General features: G+C 39.0%; 1 protein-coding gene across 3 annotated transcripts in view; it reads left to right on the top strand.

The window, feature by feature from the left end:
* Nucleotides 1-21,744, top strand: part of RASA3 (RAS p21 protein activator 3) — a 182,000-nt gene that overhangs the window by 124,000 nt on the left and 36,256 nt on the right. For all 3 annotated transcript variants that reach the window (XM_085320869.1, XM_085320870.1, XM_085320868.1), the window contains one exon: nt 2,229-2,305. In XM_085320869.1, coding sequence (XP_085176995.1) covers nt 2,229-2,305 — 77 coding nt within the window. The remainder of the gene's footprint in view (nt 1-2,228; nt 2,306-21,744) is intronic.

Genomic DNA, 21,744 nt, shown 5'->3' with positions numbered 1-21,744 from the left:
TCTTTTCTTCCTGAGAGACCGGTTTTCTCTTTGCTTAAGATCAGCAGAAATATTTCTATAAAAACACCATCTTACCTTCTTGGCATTTTCTCTAGAGTTCCTGATTCTCTATTCCTGCCTCTTAATTCTTTCAAAACTCTTATTAGTGTTAATTTCTCTAATAAAGGTATTACGTAGAAGATCAATAGAAGATGGCAGCAGTGTTTTGTTATTGGTACGTAATATAAATTTGTTCTCCAGAGACTCATGGTCTAGCTCTTGTGATAAAGTATGTGACAGGCAGAAGAGAGAACAGTGAAGAAAAAGGTAAAATGTAGTAAAAATAAAGCCAGAAAACTGTGCTGCATGACCAGAATTCTCAGCTTATTGTGTGCTTAGCCCTTGTTATACGTATTTTCTGGTCACTCTAGCAGGACTGAGTCTTAAAGAAGTGTTTCTAGAACCGGCTTTATGTACTTGCGCAGAAAAATCTTTTTCGTGTCCATGAAAACTGGCTCAAGTTTGGAAGAAAATGACAGATGTTGGCATTTCTATATGCTGAGTAAAGAGAGGATTCATTTCTTGGTGAAATGGAGGTGAATCAGAGGTCAGAGGGCTAGATATGGTGTGAGATTTTGTTTTATACAGCTCAGGCCTCTTTTTTTTGTTTTCTGAATAAATACGAGTGTCTTCTACCAAATGTACTTGAAAGACCTGTACTGTAGCCCTCAGTCAGGAAAAAAAATCTTTCTTACCAAGTCAGAATACTAAGATAAAGTATTCTGACTTAGTAGAATACTAAGATAAAGGTCTGATGAAAGAAAATACCTAAGCAAGCATGAAGCTTGCATTCAAGACTGCAGACAGAAAGAACGGTCCTTAGACAAGAGTGCCCAAGAAGAGGAGAGATSTTGACTGTCACAGTAAGAAGCGGCACCTTTCATAGACTTTTGCAATATGAATGTTCAGGCACTGGAGTGAGTTTATCTAAACTGCTAAATGCCAGAGAACCAGGGAACGAGTTTAATCAAAACTTCTGAGTGTCCATGTCACTTAGTAGTATATTTGTGCTCTGGTTTAGGCTGCTTCCACTAGATCTCCTCCAGACAAATCTGCTGTAGAGGAAGTAGATCTTAACAGCGTTGTTAAAATTTGGGGCCAGGGTTTGATCTTTTGTTAAGCAGGATAGACATTCTTGTAGAGGAGGAGGTTGCTGTAGGCAGTCAGAAGAGACAAAGTCTCTGGTAAGAGTTCTGGGGGTGTTTAAAAAGAAAAAGGTCAAATCTGGAAGATCTTATGACAGGGGTGGCAACAGTCTCTTATATGAGTTGAGACAGAACTGAGTCGAAGGTGACACCCATGTTAGCACCCTGAGTAACTAACAAGAAGGATTTTAGGGTCCTTCAGTAAAAAGGGTGAAGGGGATGATAGTTGTGAAGGTCAGTGACTCAATTTTGGCCATGATACCTTAAATAGATCATTGGGCAGCTATGGTATGCCAGCATAGGCCAACAACAAGATGTATTTTGCATTTGCTGTTGCTGAGTTTTTGCCAGTGAGACTATTTGCTCATGTTTCAAAATGTAACAGTATTAGGAAGAGGAATGCAGTGTTGTATTTGTGAATGCTTTTATTTTCTCAGTATGTTCAAGTGTAGTTTTGGCCCAGGTTATTTAGTGTGATGGTAAGGAGTGGAAAACTATGTAATTATAGATGTTATGAAAGCTAGCAACATTTTTGACCTGTTTTTTTTTTCCTTTAGATGGCTAATGTAGTTTTACAGATAATTTTCTCACAGTTTCACTATTTCATAATTTTTAGACCCTGTGGTTTTCTAACATTTAAAACGTAAGACTTGTAGGTATCCATCTGTGACACATTGTGATGATGTGATATCTTTTTTGAAGACTGTGCTGCAGATCTTTGCTTAACTTTTTAAAAGCTAAATATAGATAAAGCTATAACGAAGTATTTTAGCCTCAGACCAGAGGCACTCTGTATCCCTCAATTAGTAAAATATACAGAGCTAAGATAAGGGAGGATGGTAGAGTTCTTATGCACTGAAATTGAGTAAAACGGCTACTAATCTGGATTCTCTGGCAGGTGAAATAACTTTACAGCTGTTAACTGATCTTTAAACTCCTTTTGGAATTGTTCACATTAGCAGACTTGCTTTGTTTTAAGTTGGAATGGTATGACTGGCTATGAGTAACATTAAACTTTTGTCTGATATTTTTGATGTTTTTCAGGGAAAGGTCCACCTTGAACTGAGACTGAGTGAAGTCATAACAGACACTGGTGTCGTCTGCCATAAGCTGGCAACACGGTAGGGTTGAATACAGAGTTATGAAGAAGCATGTTAATCACAGATAGTGTGCAATACTTCATTTAAAAATAGTTGGAGGAATCAAAACATTGATTGAAAATTGAATCAGAGGATATCCTTATCCTCTGAACTTAATTAACAGCTGCTCTTAATAAGTGATATCCTTATGAATTTATAGGATGTGGGATGTTTTTTCATTTTTTCCTCCCCTTCTCCACATGATTAAGTAATTTTTTTCCTAACACTTTTAAATGCTAATAAATYACTTATCCAATTTAGTCATGGCATAAATATTAAAAACTCATCAAAGCATAATGTTAATGTCCTTCTGCTTTGTGTTAAGGATCTTATGAGCTAAGCAAATTTATAGCATAACTTACATAGTGACAGAGTGTTACAGAGCTAGCTTAACAAAAAGTCTTCCATCAGTTATGGTAGTAGTCTCAGAATCGGCCATCGCATCTCACTTCTAACTAATTGAAATCTTGAAGACCCGGGACTCAGATAGGAGTCAAGATTTCCCATTCTGCTATGGAGGAGTCTGTGAGGCCATCAGTCTGACAGCAGCAAAGCCTGTTAGGTGGCTGCTTCAGGAGCAGTGGCTGAGCTGGTAGGTTTCTGTCAGGAACCTGCCTTGTATTCTCTGTCTGTCAGAAAAGCTGTTAAAATTGGAGCATTAACCTGTGCACAAAGACTTGGCAAAAGCATAGAACGGTGTCAAATGAGAGTCTAATAATAGGGCTGGTCAGAACTTTCCTAGCAGAGCACTTTTCTTTTGAAACAATTGCCAAATAGCTTAATGTGTATGATGCTATCAGAGTAGTTTTTGCAGCTTGGACCTGTTAGCAAATGCAGGTGAGAAATGTCTGTTGATCTGCATCCTTCCAGGCATACTGTTAATATGAGGATGCGCTGGATTATGCAGTCTTGCATGCCTGCGCATACATCTAGCACTTTCAAAGCTCAGTGAGTTGGTATACTTGAAGTCTTTCTCTCTGCACTCCACTGACTCCACTGATATTTTTTTTTTTCCTTCTTCTAAGCAGTGAGGCATATTGAATAGCACAGAGAGTCTGGTGAAAATTACTGTGTAGACTCTGATATCCAGCAAACTTACTAATTGAGGCACAATACCTCTCTGAACCTAGCTGTACCTCTCTCAGGACAGAGGTTGTTATGTCAGTATAGCTGTGCACCACTTGGAGGGCCCAGCCTTCATGTAATTATTACCTGAGGAGTTTTTTTTACGTCATTTTCCATTGTGCAATTTGAATATGCCCAGGTGATGATCACAGAAAGTCCAAGAAACCAGAGTTAAAACCTGCATCTCCCAAGTCCTAGTCTAGTATCTTATGTTGATGTGTTATTTGTATTGTGCAATAGGTCCTAAGGCTTTGAGAGATGAGGTAGCAAAGGATGGGAAAAGACATTTTATTGTCCTTCTTTTTTATTGTCCTATCCACCATATCTCTGCAATGCCAAGAGGCTGTAGGTGTGTGGGGCGCATGGGACATTTGTGCTTATCTCTAGACTTGGACTCAGAGAATGCAGTGCCTGGAGAGGGAAAAGGAGTAGAATTGTCCAAAGGACCAAAATACATTGTTTTGGCCTTTCTGGAGGCGTGCAGTGCACTCCCATGTGGTGTGATACAGCCACAGAAGCCTCTCTGTAGATTCCTTGTGAACCCTAATTGTGGGCTGTGATGTCTGGTACTCTATAAATAGAGATTAACTAGAGCATCCTTCCACTGTCACCATGGTCTCTGTTTTGGACAGTGAGGTGCCATATTGATAGAGCATCAAAGTGCTTGACTCCCTTCACTTTGTTTTGTGGAATTATGCCATGCCATGGCCAGCCTTCTTTTAAAGGTTTTGTCTTCTTTTAAAGATTTTGTCTTCAGTGAAATAAGACCTGGTAACATTAACATCATAGAACATCATAGAAGTTTTTTAACTCTAGCTAAATTCCTGAAATGCTAGAGATGGTTATATTCTTAAAGTTGTCATTGCCTTATTACTTTTCATGAAGCAAGAAGGTGCATGTGTAATATTAAGAAGCACCTTTTCAGACATAAGAATGTTCAGCATTTTCTTTACCTTTCTATTCATTTGACCAGACAGGTTTTAAATCTCTATTCAAATTCTTGCTTATATGACCTTGATTTGAACACTATTCCTTTCATTTTCTATAACACAGAGAAAATACTTAGACTGGATTGTGAAACATTCCATAACCTTGACTTGCAAGGTATTGTTCAATAAATAAAATGCATTGGCTGAAATGCCTAGAAAAATGAGCTTTTAACCACTATATCATAATGTTCAGAGTTTATCTCAATTTAAATCCAGCTTTTGGATCTAAGAAATAAAAACTGAACATTGGACCTAAACAAGTTTTTTTGCTGAAGATGTCTTTCCCAGCCTCTCTTCTGTAGCTGATCTAAGCACTCCGTTTGGCTCTGGCTAGTCTCCAAAGCTATTTGTTGTTTGAGTGGTAAGTGGGAGTAAAGTTTAGATTAGGAAATAAATATTTTTAGAGTATGTAGATCCATTGTTACAGGTTTTTGTGACAGTATATCTTATGAATGGGAAGAGAGAAAGGGGAATGATCACAGCAGAAAAATAGCATTTCAGAATGTAGTGTGGCATTTTCTTCATGCAGCACCTTTTTAAAATTTTGCTTTTGGAAGGTATACAAAGCCTTTCCTGCAGACTATGGCTCTGCGACATTTTCCCACACTGCCTGAAATCTATTTCAGGTTTGTTCATAGATAGTTTCATTCTGGTATTCAGACATATAAAGAGAGAGCATAGTAATTAAGTAATGCTTAATTAAGTGTCTGCGTGCCTGGACACAGTGGGAAGATTTGCCACTGGGAAGAATGGAGAAGGTAGGGAAGGTAGACTGTGTGTTATAGATAATGCATGAGTAAAAAGTAGAGACTAGGTGAATTAGAGGAGTGCAGCTACCAAATGAAGTATGTAAAGATACCTGATTTTGATGTGGGTAGCTCATGAAAGCTCTCACAGTGGGCAAGTAAGATAAAGCTATAAGACTGTGAGCAAGAACCTAAAATCACTTAATTCTGCATTCTTCAGAGCAGAATGTTTAGAATACTTATCTTGTGATTTTGTTGACTTTTTTCTTTAATAGGACTCTTAGGTGCAGGAAGATAAATACTACCTGTAAATTGACACTTAGATGTAGCTGGTTGAACAATTCAGGTTGGTGAGGAGAACAAAAGCTGCTTCCAGTGGGCAGCAGTTCAGAAATACCTTAGAGATGCTTTTCTAAGCCCCAAGATAGTGCTCAAAGACACRTATGCAGACTCACTAAAAACTAGGCCTAGCTAGGAAATTTTTCCAGAAACTCAGTTCCAAAAAATCAGTTTTCTTATCAGCTCCTCAGCAGGTCGTATCTTCATTGCTGTGCCTTCTTCAAGCCTGTGTGCATTGTCACCACCTCCATCTCCCAGAGAGCCTCAAACAGCTGGGACTTTGCTCAGCTAGTCTGCAGCCCTGTGGAGCACACTGTCAGCAGTCAGCTGAATGGGAACGTTCGTTTGAATGGAAGCAGGCATTAAAATTGCTACGTGCTGAGCTCTTGAATATGAAGAATTAGATTATTTTAAAATGCAAAAGGCATGCAAGCTTTCTTAGCCTCTACAAAAGAAGCAAAAAAGTCGATTAAAAATTGTTACCTAATAGCTTTTCCCTAGGAAGCATTCAATACTTTCATTTAGCCCTAAACCACTAAGCTGTTGTGCTTCATCAGAGCCCTTCAGAGGCTGTAGTCTTTGCCAGCTGGTACAGCACAATTTCTCTGCCTGAATCACTGCAGCAGAGATTATGAGGAGAAGCATTAGTGGATTTAAAAGTTACATTGGCAGTACAGATGTAGGCACTATGATCAAACCGCCTGTGTCCTCAAGTGGCTTCTGCTGTCACCCTGTGTGAGAACGAGAACTCATCTTTGTGGGCTCCTTTTGGGAGCCCTTTGCTGCTTGTGGCTTCTCTCTGCGAAACTGTTGGGAATCTTGATGGACCCAGTGACTGGGTTGCTCTGAGTTGTCGACTGGTCTCTCTAAGCATCTCATGTTCCTAGCACAGAACTCAGGCTTCTGGTGTGTTCTGTATTTATGTCATATGTAGGCAGAGCAAATCTATAGCACAGACCCTTGACTAAGTGCTAATGAGACAGGAAAAAACACRTATGGACTTTGTGGCCTGGTACCTCCATGCAACTGTGCATTTATGCTAACTACTGATGTGCTATGCAGTGTGTCATCTTCAGTACACAGAGTGCTTGGAAAAAGTAAGGCTATTCAGAAGGTTCTGATTTTCTCCCCTCTATTATTTCCTCACTGAAGATCTTGAGGTGTCTTCCACTGCCATGTACAACGACAGCCTTCCTGGCGCTCTGCGCAGTCAGCTGCAGCTTCTCATGGCTACCAACATCTGGCCTCACCTTTTCTTGGCTGTAGAGTGAAAACCATCTCTTATTTGTCACGTGATTTGGCACTTGCCAGAAATCTATCTGTAGTTCTATGATTTTTTTTAAGGTAACAAGGCCACAGAAAAAAGCAATCTGGACCTTCCCATGTGCCCTGCTGCTTGCACCCAGGCCTGTTCCACCTTCACCTTTGTGCTAACACAAGTTCCTTGGCAACTGCATGAGCAACAGTACGTTTTTTTTTTTTCCTCAAATTTTTTAAGCTAGTTTAGTCACTGATCATGTATACCCTAGGAACTGCACAAAAAAGAGTAAGAGAGTAAGTGGTAGCGATGAGGGAAGGATGCTCCTTCTGCAGCAATGCYAGTGTAAAGCATTTGAACAAAGGCGTAAGCAGTGTGTGTACACCCCTATTCCGTGAAATACATCTGGAAAAACGATGACACGTGCCTCTCTCTACATTTTTTTTTCTGAATCACCACATTCCCTGTACAGATATCCTTCCTGCTTCACGACAGAAGTGCTTAGAAAGGAATTGTAGAGCTTTTGTGAACCTTTTCCCACCATCTTTACTGCAGATTCCATGCAGCATGTGTGTGTTCACCACAGAAAGGTTGTTCATCAGAGGCTTTAAGGCCTCTGGGCTAGTGTAGACAACTTTCTCTCATCTTGCAGAGCAGCATATGCTAGGATCCATGCATAYGTGCATTCACATTTATTAAATAAAAGGGAGGGCTTCTGGAGATGGCTTTGTAAAAAATCCATGCGTTTCACTTTAGCTAAGCTACCAGAGGCAGCATTTAAAAGCAGTGTTCTCTATTTAGCAAGATGACATCTGACTTCCAGAATGCCTAAAGGAATAGGCCACTGAACTCCTAAAGTCAGTGTGAGCTGGGAGTCTAGCTCCCTGAGGTTCCTTTGAGAATTCCAGCATGTGTATGTAATTAGTCGCATTTAAATGTCTGTATTTATTCAGTGTCCCCAGCTGCTCCTTCAAGTGTTGTCTTATGTCTTGTCTGTTTGGTTTAAAAAAAGCTGGAAAACATCTGTTTTCAAGAGCTTCCCTCTCTTTTGTGCTCTCCCCACCCCAGTAAATCTATACAGCTGAATTATGTGGTTTAGCAGCCTCTGCTGCCTTTCATATATAGCAACACAGTTTTCCAGTGAGTGATTCGTGGATCTGCAAATACATTACCAATGCTGAAGTTTTATTTGCTCAATGAAGCATTTGTAACCCTGGTGTGGAAGACATGCTGTTGCTCTGCATTAATTTATGAGTTAATCTTAAATGCTGTGTGACTCTCTTGAGTGCTCCAAGAGATGTATTCTGGCCATGTGGAACAAAGTTAAATGGGCTTATTTGCAAGAGCAGGCAGGAAAGGAAACAATGAGTAGATATGACATCTCTGAGATAAACACTTCAGGGGTCATTAAGAGAACAGTGACGGAGCTGTGGGCATTTAAGAGCTTTAAAAGCCCTTCTGAGGAGGAAGGGGGAGGTAAGGAGGAAGGAGYCAGTTGTCAAGTGTGGTTAGAGCAGAAGGTGGGAGGGGTGGACTGGGTGATGGTTCCCCAAGTGTCTCTGCACTATCAACTGAGCATTCGGCGGGCAGCACCTTTGCTCTCTGACRGCTCACAGTACAACTTTCAGTTTACTTGTTTATGAGCTTTGGAAAGTGGTGTGGGCAGTACTTTGCTTACAGGCTGACAACCATTGCTCTACATACTTCTGCTTATGTAACTACATTTAAAATTCTCTTACGCAGTGTGGTATTTCTAAGGTTAAGTGTAACTGGTACTCCGTTTTGAAAAGTTTAGATGGTCAGTCTCTGTGTTTTGCTGGTCGCAGTTTCTGAGGGGCAAAACCATAGGTATCAAGTCTAGTTAGAAGGRCTAAGGTAGCTGCAGCTCCTGTTTGTGGATCACAAGTGAATCATAACCTCAGTGTAAGAGAATACATGATCTCATCTTGAGTGGAGAGGGTTTGCTGTGTTGACCTGTAACTGCRTTTGGAGACACCTTAAAAAGGACAGGAATGCTGCTAATCCTTCAACCGCAGAATATATTTAAGTACTTTTAAAAGTAAATTTTAAAATTAAAACCTGCAGGCATCATCTTTGAGTCATCTGAAAATTTTGCTTTTCAAACTAGCTTGCTTCCTGCTTTTCTCATTTTTGTTGAGACTAGTTTACTTTTCTGTGGATAACTGTCTTCATCAGATCCCAGGAATAAGTAAAGAAACTGTTCAAAGGGTTTGATTAAAGAGAACTTCAAAATGTGTGACTTTACTGTGTCTGTGACACTGAAGACCAAAATGTTACTGCTTTCTGTCATAACTCTTTGACATTGATGGGATGGAAAATGGGAGTGCARAAAGGATAGCCAGCAAAATTTCAGATAATGCTTTCTGTAGTTTTTGATTTTTTTGAGGGGTTTGTATGTCACATTAACGCAGAAGACTCTAGAACCTGTTAGCTTGATGCAGTTTCTTTAATCTCTCGTATTATTATTATTATTATTATCAATTATAGGTAATAATGCTGCATGGACATGAATCCTAGGTTTAAAACASAGCAGGCTCCAGTTACTTGGAGTTAAAGGAAGACAATGGTGTAGAGCAGGGGTTAGCCCTCTCTTGAGGGTGATGTGCYGTACAATATTTTTCTCTTCCAAATTACAGGTGGTGTTCTGCAAGAAAGTCAGCAGGAGCCAGGAGGTGCTGCCTCATAGAGGCAATATGCTGACAGCAGTATTTTGTTRCTGTGCGAGGCAGCAGCTCTCAGGCTTTTTATTTTATGCTGCCCCGGTGCGAGACTGCAGCTCCTGTTGAGCCTGGAACTAGCCGAGGCCAGAGCTGGAAGCTGATGCCGCTGGCAGGGCRCTACAGCTCTCAGCAGTGTTTACCTCCACTCAAAACCTGTCTGTGAGCTGCCTTGCCACCTGTGCCTATGTTTGGTGCTTCAAGGTTTAGAGAACACAGTTTTTTTTGTACTGCTTCAGATAAGCTTCTACTTAATTACATGGACATACAGTGCACAGCAAACTTTGAACTCACTTCAGGGTCAAATGAAGTTTATTTTCCTGACTGAAATTTGAGCTGAGTAAGTTGAGGGGAAAAAATGGTGTTGCTGACTATACGCAGGGCAGTTTAATGGTTTCAAGGGTTCATTTTCAATAAACGTAAGCACCCATTAAAATGTGTCACARTCTTGTTGGTCTGAAGTGTGTATCCTGCATCAAGCTATGCTTTTTCCTGCAACACTGCATCTTGGTCATGCTTTTAATCTTGTATGTGTTTAGTAACAAACCCGGGGGAAAAAATTGCTCTGAGATTAAATCACAAAGCACCTGGTATTTCTTTGTGTAGTGCTGCAGTACTGTGAATTTTGGGGAGTAGGGAGGGGAAGAGAAAGGGAATGGAGACATGCTTCTGTCTGAGGTTTTAGTACAGATCACAGGTTTGCCTTCMTCCCAACCCTGGTGATGGTAAGGTAATGAGCTGCTTGCCACCTGGGCCATTCTCTGCCATTTGCTTCTCCTTTGACACCAAAACTTGCCTTGCCTATTCTATAGCTTAAATCAGGTTTAAACTGCTCATTCCTTTCATCAAACCTTCCCACGTCTATAAAATCACTTCCTCCTGCTGCCAAATTTCCCATTCTTCATTTTTATGTTCAGTGGTTTTTTTTTTCAGTGCTTTTTCCTCTGTTCATGAAATTCTTCCCATTTACTGAAGTCGCAAGCAAATATCTGTAATTCTACTTAAGAGCAACTTCTTTGATTAGGGCTTTTAGTAGTAGTCTGCCTCAAGCAGAGAATGTAAGTGGATCACCATTTTGAGACTGAGCTGTTGCATGACTCTTCGGAATACATGTAAGACTGGTCTTGCAGTGGAAGACTGGAATGTATCTATTCTAAGTCAGTCTATTTCAACAGTAAGTGCCACTGTTTAAATAACTTGAGGGTACTTCCTGTTTTGCACAGAGTAAACATAGTCTGGGATGATAAATTGAGGCAAATTATTCAAGCATAAATCCTTTCAATGAATTATTTTTAACTTCTAAATGTACTTGAAGTCACAGTGTTAGAGTGGTTAGAGTGGTTGGGGGGGCATTAGAGTATTCCTGTGGTATCCATTGTTGTAATAGATGCATAAATTTTGAGAACTGTGAATTGTTAGCACTTTGTGATACTGACAACTGTCAGTACTAAGTTGTCTGCATGTTCTTTAATCAGCTAGAGAAGTTCAATTAACTGCTTTTGGAATAGGTCCCTAGGAAAAATTTGTGAGCTGTTTTGTAGCCTGACCTGTATCAAATGGCTCTTTGATGTACACAGCCTTTACCATAATGTAAGGGTAAATTTTATGCTTTTTCATTCTGAATGACTTTGCTGGAATTGGTACAGCTTCTGTGGTAAGTAACATCCCAAAGAAAGTTAGTGAAACTTCTGAAAGAGCAACATGATGGAATATAATGCAACTTAAAAATCATGCTTCTACTTTATCTAGTGCTGTTATTTCACTACTGTTGCAGGAGGAGTGTTCTTGCCAGGGTGATAAGTAGCACAGCAGGGAACTGAGAATATTAAGGTATGATAAAAATGAATAGGATAAGCTACAGGGTAAAAGGAAAGTCACAGGCCTCAGGTGTTGAAGTTGRGTGTTTTTTTTCGCAATTATAAGGAGCGTTAAGACATGGTACACAATGCATAGGAAACAGTCTTTGTCAATTCTGTTTTTCACAGAACTATTTATTGAAAGGAAGTTGCTCCAAGAAGTCTGCCTGTGTATGTAATAGTACCATGATAATGAGAAAATATTCCTTTCCCCAGTCTTTTAGCATGAGCCAAAAATCATCTTCATGCTTCTGGATATGCTGTACAATAATGTGAACTTAACAGGTTATGTACTAGGATGAAGCTGTTTTCGGAGTCCATAGCACTAACATCACCAATGTCTCCTGTATTGTTTTTTGTATCTTGGTGTAGACTTTTGATTTGGATGACAATTGTGAAATACTTGCGCTATGTTGCTACTTGTTTATTTATAACATGTAAAAGCACTTGTGAATGGAAAAGATGAGAAGTCTTTGAGTTCACTTTTCAATTTAATAGGACTTTGAGGTCGGTCATTTGCACTGTACCATTATTCTCCTTCTCACTCTGCAAGATAGTTTGCTCATTCCTCCTTTAGTGTTTTTTCTTTCTCAAATACAAAGAGAAAAGGGAAACACTTTGAAAGAAAATGCAAGATGTGATTCTACAAACACAGAAATTGGCAAGGAGGCTGTACTCTTGGAGGCAGTAGTATCTGCAATTAATTTAAATTCATGTTCCAGTTGAGTTGCTTCCAAGATGATGGTTTTGTAGTAATTTCATACACATACACTTCAAACAGAAGTAGGCCTTGAGTTAGACTCTGTACAGTTACGGATGTACTAGCTGTTTTACTAGCTGTACTTGGTGTTAGCCTTTTTGTTGTTTGACGTCAGTGCTGTATTGTCCTCTGTTTCCTCCCTTGATACTCTAAATATCATGTTGGTAAGAGGTGGCACAGTGTGATGGTTGGCTCTTGGTATGTGAGTGCTTACAAATTAATGACCACAGAGAATCACTGAATTGTCATCATCTGCAGCCCTTTCCTCCCTGGGCATGTTTAGTGGTCCTTTCTTCTCTATCCAGCCATTGGGTTTAAGAAAATATGTCAAACTGCAGTATCTCTTGGGATCTCTACAGCTCTTTTAAATTTTATGAAAATTGCCAACTGATTCAAAAAAACAATCAGTAGGATGGCCAAATGTGGGCCGATAGCGTTTTCTCGTAAGCCTTGTTTCTTCAGGAGACTAGGCTAAACAGATGCTATTAACTGGAAAGGGTTTGTAACAGAGCTACAGGAAGAATTGGAGACTTGATAAATGTGCCTTATAGTGAAAGTGCATTTGATTTATGTAAGAAAAACCAAAGTGGTTATACCTTGTGGTTGTACCAAAGTAGGTATGTAGTATATTCAGAGGAGGGTTGTTCTGATAGTATGGTTGCTTACTCTTACCACAGTAGTACTCAGTGGTTGGAAGCTAAAGGCTGATCTAATGGGAAATCAGTAGTAAATCACTTGTTTAAACAGGATCATTAATCAGTAAATAGTTTCCTGTAGGGTGTTGTAGGGATTTTTTTTTTAATTATTGGGAGTTCTTTAAGTTACATTGGATTTCTGTCCAGAAGATGCTCTGGAGATGCCATAGACATCATGAACTTAATGCAGACATTGACAGGTGAGAGCATTTGATCAGTGCCATGAAAGAGGTCAGACTGTGTGATCTCAGAGATCCCTTTTGGTACCAAAATGTAAGGAGAAACTTGAAGTGAGTATGAACTGTTTGTGCAATGGAACTCTAGCTGATGTGAGTTACTAATTAGGCCTTGTTACACCAGAATAGCTACCTGACCATGCCCTAATTTTCATCTTGTTTTTCCCTAAGAAGATAAAAAGTGGCAAGCAACTATAACCTTTTTTTTTTTTTTTTTTTAAAAAAAAACTTACTTTGTACTGCTTTGCGTTACCAAGGAGCTCAGAGTGCTCTACAAACAGAGCTTCACTTTGTGAAGCACAGCCTCATTTGGAATGGAATATGACAGGCTTTAGGTGAGCGCAGGACACATGCCTGACCTTTCAGGGCAGAAAGCAGAATGGGACAATGTGCTAGAGGAAAATGTCAGCCATATCTTAATGCTTTGTTTCTGCTAGAATACCAGGGTTACCATCCTGACTTTCTCTCATTGTGCAGAAAATCTCACCTAGTGCTTTATCACATCCAACTGGTAAAGGTATTTCAGTCTTCCACTGAAAGTCTGTGCCTTTATCAATAGATACTTTCTGGGTATTGCTCTTCGATGATTCAATAGTATGACATCAGTTAGAAAACTCAATCACTGGATATTTCCTGAAACAGCACATAAGACAATATGTGCATGCGCTTTCTAGAGGAGAAAACATCAGTACAGGTGTTTTCCTAAAGTCTTAAAAATTATGGAAGGTGTCAGGAGTCCAGTGCTTTGTGGCTGTGTTGATATGGAGGGCAGTGCTTTATTAGGAAGGTTTCATTGCTAGTGGAAGGGTTTTTCTGCAGGACCCACTCTTTGTTTCCACAAAAAGGCCTCAAATAATCAAATAATCAATACTGTTTCTGTATCGTATTCACAGCACAGTCCTCTGGCCACAGAGTACTGTAATACACATCTCCAGGAAAGATGGCCCCTTTCTCTGTTGAACTTTCAAGCTGACCCTAGCAGGAAGCTAGGGCAGCAAAACTTGTACCAGTATACCAGTACTGATAAGAAGAGAGGGCAGCAACTGATCAATATGTGTTATACTAGCTCTGAGAAATTGTATGTACGTTGACTTGCATGTAAGGTGTTTCAATACCCACTTTAATTTTAGTGTAACACTACAGTACATTTGAGCATTTCTGGAAGAATACTTTCTAGTGTTGCAATATAGTAAATGGTCTTGTAGCACTAGGGAAACAGTTCAAACTAGGTAAGTAACCATTCTGTAACAACTCTTTTAAAATGAATGATTTATGAATCCTATTCAACCTCTCTTTTGGTCAAGTCGTAGACATTAAGGAGGATTTTTTTTTAGCTCGTTTCATCAAAGAGTATATTTCAAACTGTGCCTTTTCATGCCTGTGACGTTTGTGCTTCTTGAAATGAAAAACTTTATCTGCCATACTGTAAAAATTTTAGGTTATCAGAACATAACGAGCCTGGTCCATATTTCTCTATTTGGATAACTAAGGATGACTCTACAGTTCTGCTTCCTGACTGCCCTTCACAAAGTTGGTGTATCCAAATGCCAGTTTGAATTGAACTATCTTGTATTCTGTGTTGTTGTTGTTGGTTTTTTTTAATAAAAAGTAGTTTTCAAGCATGTAGTGCCTTGAATTTACTGTTAAATATCTGACACCATGTGCCTTTTCTGTCCCCTCTCACCCCACTTGTTTACTGGTCTGTAATTGCAGTGGGATATATTAAGGTGAGGTAAGGCATGCCCAGTTCAGAAGGTTGTTGCCTGAGTGTTTTAAAGTCACCTTTGATTGTTTTCTAGGTCCATGAATAATCACTTCTTTCTTTTTTTTCTTCACTTTTTATTGTAAGCTGTTTTATCTTCTTATTTCAAAAAGGTGAATTTATTGTTGTAATACATCTAATTAAATATAAAAATGATGCAAGAATCTCAGTGAAATAATCATCAAGGATTTATTTAATAGAGAAAATATTATACTTTGATTAGGTAGTGATGAGAAGAAACTGAGCTTTCATTCTGTTAGTGCCACCTGTTTTTCATTAAATGGCCTCATATGTCCTTCCCGACACCCCAAGAGTTGTTGAGATTTGATCCAGACACACTCAACTGATGTATTCGTTCAGTCCAAGACTTCTAGGTTTTTGTTCCCTCTGGTTAAAGTGTGTTGTGGGATGAGATTTAGATGCTTGCTTCCATCTAGTCTGCTGTACTTCATGTTCTCATGGTTGTTACGGATGTCTGTTCAAGTTCCATGCGGAGTTGTCAATAGTTTTATTTAAAATATAACCATCTATGGCTAAGCTGCAATGACAGCTTGACTCAGCTGAACTCACCAAGTAGGAGGAAACCCTTACTCACCAATTAGTTTGGAAAGCCCTTAGCTAAGTCAAGGACGTGCTGCTTCTGTTTTGCTGTTTTGATTCCATTTCCCACAGCTGAATAATTTTTTTTTCCCTTCTTCAGAGTTTTCTTATTTCCTCCTCTCTTAAGTAGTGCTAAGCTTCTGGTTTTAGTCTCTTCCCTCTTTTAACTCATAATCATGCTTCATGTTTGGGATGAATTTTAACCATTCCAAAACTAGCTTCTTTGTTTTGTCTTCTTTCTATTCATATCATTATCAGTCCGTCTAGCAGTTGTAGATTTTTGTGGCCTCATTTGGCCACAATGGCCAAATGAAGGAAAACCCAAGACGTGCTTATTTTGTTTGCTAATGTACTGATGCAGTGACATGCATGTACGTGCTGAGGAGATGACTATGTGGCATGCAGGTAGTTCCTTCTTGGGAATGGATTAAACCTGGACAGGTCTCCAGTCAGAAATCAGAGCAGTTGATGCAGATTCATTTCCCTCAACCCTGTAGATCCCATATGCAGATAGTACAGCTTCTTGAGACTAAGCTGTCTTTCTGAGCAAACAAAAAGAATGTAGAAGACTTAAGTGTCACTAGCTGACTTTGTTATTTAGGCCATAGTAGCCTTCCTGTGTCTCAGACTTGCAAGCTGTGTTTTGGTCTTTGGTCTTATTTCTTTCCTTATCTGCCTGTATAGGCACTATCTCGTTTCTTCCATTTGATATTGCCTCAGGCCACTGACAACTCAGCTAAAGCTGTTGTCTGGGCTCTAATCATTTGCTGCATATCATAATTACTGTCGTTTTATCTTTTCCTCTTCTTACATTCCTCATTAACCACACTGTTGTAACACAAATGCTTCTGCAACTGCCTTGCTGTGTTGACCCATTCCTTGGCTTCCTGCCATACTACATCAAATTGAAATTTCTTCATTTTTCTTGTAAGAACCAACATAGTTTTATCATTGGTCTAATTCATCCTTTCCTGATTGTGCCTTCTTTCTTGTGTAGCTGTTTCTTTATAATTTTTACATACTTCTTGCTTTGGCACAACTTGTATTTGGGTCTTCTGTCCCCTCTGAAAATCACCTTATTGTAGAAATAGGTCCTTCTCCTTCCTTACCCTTTCTCTTTGCTCTCCCACAGCTCAGCTGTTACTCTCTGTTAATAATTGGAGATATAAGACAGAGATTGAGGCAGGAAGAAATGAGGGTGTCAGTGCATATACTAGTCACTAAACCTGTGCAATTTAGAATTTCAGCAAGCTCGTGTCTTTGTTAAAGTCCCCCAGGAAACTATCACTGAATATAATTTAGCTTTTTTTTATATTAATCTAACTTAAAAAAAAAATCTCAAGTGCCTTTTAGGAAACTTGCAACTCATATAATTGACTCAAACTGGCTAAGCTGCTAATGAGTCAACTCCTTGCCCTGTGAGAATAGTATGGCTGACACCAACTTTTTATTTTGCTTGCTTTGTTTATCATACCAGCTGGTATTCTGCAAATATGTGGTTTTAAAATTCTTTTGAGAGTTGATATGGGGAATTTGTTTTGGTATTTTCAACTGTAGTGTGGAGGACAGCTCCCATATTAATAGCAGACTATTACTATTATGAAATTTTAGACTTATGCTGATGTGAGAAGTTACTGCAGCTTCTTTGAAGCAGTAGTGATGTTAGGGATATATAGGCATTGACAGAAGGTTGTCGTCTTTGTATTTAATGAAACAATTTAATTCATTTGATGACAAAAAGTGACAAAATGACAAAAACATTTGTTGCTATGTGACCCTGTAGTCTGCTAGAAAAAAGATATAGAGGGACATAAGAAAAATGGGTCACATACTAAGTACTGGAAGATATACCTTACCAAAGAAGTACTAAACATAAGAAACCAAAGATGCATTGTTTTGATGACAGTTCTGACAAATCTACTGCATACTTTGCCTTTAAGCTCTGTCGAGTTGAACTTATCACACATATCAGGGTTTGTAGTGCACCACCAGTTCAAGACATAAGAATGTTTTGTCACACCTGAGTATATCTGATAGCAGCTGAAGGATTAGGAGAACAGCCATATCATGATGTGCTTTCCTGGCCTTCAGAAATTTATGATTCAGGGAATTCCTGAGCTAGAGGTAGCTTCTTTATGCTTAGTAGTGGTGGATGCAGATGCATCCTGGCAAAATCCCATTAAAACACATGAATATGACTCGCTTGGCAAGGTCCTGATCACACCCAGATCAAAGGAGCAAAAAAGAGACCTTGGAACAGTTCCTGATTGTAATGGAAGAAAGAAGTCAGCTCACAGGTCTGAGAGCAGCAGCCATGTGCCAGCATAGATGTGAGGTTGGCCAAGGTACATTTGGAAATCTACCCTGCAGCTTTACCTCAGAGTTCCTCTTAAAGTACTGGGAATGAGTAAGGAGCTAAGATTATGATGCAGGGCTGCATTGAAAGAAAAGGACATTCAAGAATGAACTCAGTGTGGCCAGGAGGAATAAGTGCTGCTTCTTTACTGTCAGACTGGACAAAGAGACTGGGCTACTGTATTATGAAGTTAGAGATTAATAGCTTTCTCTCTCTATCCTGAGAGAGAATATGAAGTGTATTCACAAAGGGACACTATTCAAGACAGGGTACTCAGAATGATACATTTGTCACTGTGTGACCCTGTAGTATGCTAGAAAAAAGATACATGTGACCCATTTTTCTTAGATCCCTCTAGTAAGTACAGGAGGATATACCTTACCAGAGAAGTACTAAACATAAGAAACCAAAGATGCATTGTTTTGATGACAGTTCTGACAAATCTACTACGTGGTTTGCCTTTAAGCTTTGTCTAGTTGAACTTACTACACAAAACATCGGTGTTCAAGTAATAGCTAGTTCACTAGAGCAAGCAAGGAATAGGAATTTCCTTGTCCTTGAAACGAAGCAAAGAAGAATCTGAGAAGAATCAACAAACATGCCTAGGAGATGGGAGAAATCCTTAAGATGAAGAAACTAAGAGTACTTGAACAAGTAGAGGTTGGAAATAGAAGATTAATAAAATACATCAGTAAATATGCCAAGCATAAGGTTGGTCTCAGGAACCAAATGTATAAATAAAAGCAGTTAAAATGCATGGGTTATTTACAAAAGAAGTTTACGCATAGAAAAGAAGGTGTATTTTCTGTTGAGGAATTGCAATGAGAAAGCAGTCTGATTTGACAAAAGGGTGTGGGAATACTGTACTGTTCCTTAGGTTGGAACTGAAGGAAGAGTGGAGCATGGCCAGGTATCTTGGAAGCTTCTTAGAAAAGTGGCTCAGTGTGGAAAGAACGGTAAAGTTAATATGAGTACACATTTTGAAAACAACCGTGTCCCTTCTGATTTTTTTTCTCAATGTCCATCTGAGTATTGGTTTTCCATCCTGGCTAACAGGATGCCGATGACACTTGCACATCCTTGACTAATCAGAAGAGTCTCTAATTTTCAAATGACTTACACAGTTTCAAGGAAGGGGTGTGGGACTCCTACAGGCTTGGATCACCCTTGTGTTGTTTGCTTATGATAGGCCTGTTCTTGGGTAAGACTATGTGGGAGGCTGTCTTAGAGACTGCAGGCTACAGCTCCTGGTTGGCAGCCCAGAGGCAGAAGGAATACCTTGTCTCAGATGTGTGCTGCTTAGCCTTTGTGGAAACTTTTTTTAAAAAAAACTTCTATTCTCCACCCCCTCAAACTTCTGTAATCACATAATTTAGAGAGGGCATGTCTATGATGTGTTTGGATTTGGGTGTTTTTTTTTTTTTTTTTTTAACCCTCTAGGAATTTTCCATAGCATGTTTACTCATGAGAAGGTTTGGTCATGAACCGCATTGAAAACTGAAATCTCTTGTTCCTTGAAACCTGTTAATTTTATAAACCACAAGCAAAATATAGTGAGGCAGCTGCATTGAGAATTTTCCCATATGACCCACCAATAACCTTGGCCCAAACTCTCTAGCTGCGAGGGATAGCTAACTCTGTCCCAGCTGGGCTCTAGACAGCTAATGATCAGAAACTACCAGTTGGACAGAAAAGGTTCTAGCAGCTGCCAGACATTTTCCCTCTGGGGTCTGATGAGTCAGCTTGTAATTCTTGAATAATCTTGATTGTCTAGGCTTTTTTTCATTAACCTAGTACACATACATTAAATTAATTCTGCAGATGAATAGAGCAAAGACATTCATTTTTGACTGGTTTTACTGCTTCTCACACCAACCCTCCCCCTTTTGTAAAAATAGTATTATATCTCTCTTTTTTGTATGGTTTTCCATCTATTCTAATTATTAACTGTCAGTCTTAATAATGTGTTACACATGTGGCAGAATTGGAGCTCCATTTTATTGTGTTTCTGAGTAGCTATGATTTTGTCCTACCTCTTTTCCTACTTGCAAATGAAAGCATGTATTTTGGTACCAGGTTGGGAGGGAAGGAGTATTAATTTACCTAACCGCCTTCCTATGACTAAAGAAAATGACTATAATGAAAGCAATTCTAGGATTAGTTTCCTACAACTGATGAGAGTATAGTAATACGAGTCAATCACACTGTCAAATTGGTTGAAGTTTATTATATCTCTGCCCACTACTTAGTAAGATAAAAGAACGAGTCTTTCTCCAGACATAACCTTCATTCTTTCAAATCTATAGATCTCCAGTTTCTTGCCTGCTTTCACCAGCATCATTATACATTAACGTTTTTAAATTACATGGAAGGATTTGGGTGCAGTTTCTGTCAGTGACTGTTTTCTGTTCTTCTGTATTTGTTTCTTTCAAGGTTGTTTTTCCTTTTCTCGTTCCCATGCCACACAAAGAAACATCTTGCACTCTAAGCTGTCCTGAGTATATAAACACATCTGTGCTCTCTGCTATTTTTCCCCCTTCTTTTCAGAGAACATAAAGACTACCTTACTGTTTTAAATGCACTTCTGGTCTAACCCCAAACTGTTTCTGGTATTTGCCAGCGAACAATGCTTCAAATACGACTTGATCGTCCCAGTGTTACACTCTTCTCAATCAGCAGTTTGAGCTTTATTGAGCTGGAGGTGGCTTCTGGACCATTATACTTTCGTAGCTATCTATGAGTTTACGCTCATAATTTGCGTAATCCCAGTTTGAATCCGTGTCTACTTTTGGCATCCATGACATCCTGTGGCAGTAACCTTTCATAATTTCATTATACATTATGTGGAAATAGTACTTCCTTTTGTTTATCTTAAGCCTTCTCTCTGCTAATTTCATTAGTTGCTGCCTAATTCTAGTTTTCTGAGGTGTTCCCCAGATGATTAATTATTTGATAAAATATTTGTGAATTGATAACTTTAATTTTTTGTCTTCTGTTTTGACAAGTTCTAATCTTTTGTGTCTCTCTGTATTTCTAGTTATCCTGTCTTTTCTAGGTCTATTTTTGAGAGCTGATAATTGGAACAGCACATACAATTTAAGATGCAAGAACCCTACAATTTATGCTGCTATGATCTCTCTGACTGACTCCTGATACTGTTTGTCCTTTTAACTGTCACTGATGACTGAAGTTATATCAGAGGACTAGCCACAAAAATGTAAAGAACTTTCCTGTGTGGCAATATTAGAATGGATCCTATCATTGTATACATATTCAGTTAGGGTATGAACATTTTCTGGTGAATAACTTCGCACTTTCTATCTTTGAAATTCTTCTGAGGTTGTACTGTGAACCGATTTTTATCCTGTACATGTCCTTAAATTTAGGTCATAGATCATAGATCTAAATTTAACATCTGTCTTGGTTAACTTTCTATCATCTGCATATTCCTGAAAGGACTGCTTTTATTAAGACAGGAATAATACTCTTTTTGAACATGCTGTCGTGGTGTTCAGATTTCACATAGTTCTTCCTGTGTGAATGAGAGCTGGCTTGGAAGCTGTTCATCAACAGTAGAAAGATCGGCTGGCTGCTTTAAAGCCATTGAGCTAATATTTTATTTTAAGGAACTTAAAGGCTGCTTTAAGGAAGCAGTGGAAGCGGTATATTTTTTGATACTAGCACGTGGTGTACCATTGTTYTCTGTTTCAAATAAAATTATGTTCAAACTGTGTTTGCTATTTTGGAAGAGTGTTACCAGCAGTTGATATGAGGACTACTAAAAGTGGTCTCCTCTGTCCCCACAAGAGAATCAAAGTGAACCTGTCTCTTCATAAAGATTTTTTATTTCTTCTTCTGGATTTTTCCTCCCACACTTTTCCTAGCTATTCTGCCAAAGGTCTACTTTGTTCAATTTATTCACATCTACCCTGTGTGAATTTAAAAAGTAGCACTTGCCTTG

This window comes from Rhea americana, unplaced genomic scaffold (genome assembly GCF_003343005.1).
Source record: "Rhea americana isolate MKP2758 unplaced genomic scaffold, rheAme1 scaffold_66, whole genome shotgun sequence".
NCBI classification, from domain to species: domain Eukaryota; kingdom Metazoa; phylum Chordata; class Aves; order Rheiformes; family Rheidae; genus Rhea; species Rhea americana.
Note: the sequence above shows the minus strand (reverse complement) of the source record. Positions and strands in the feature narration are given on the sequence as shown.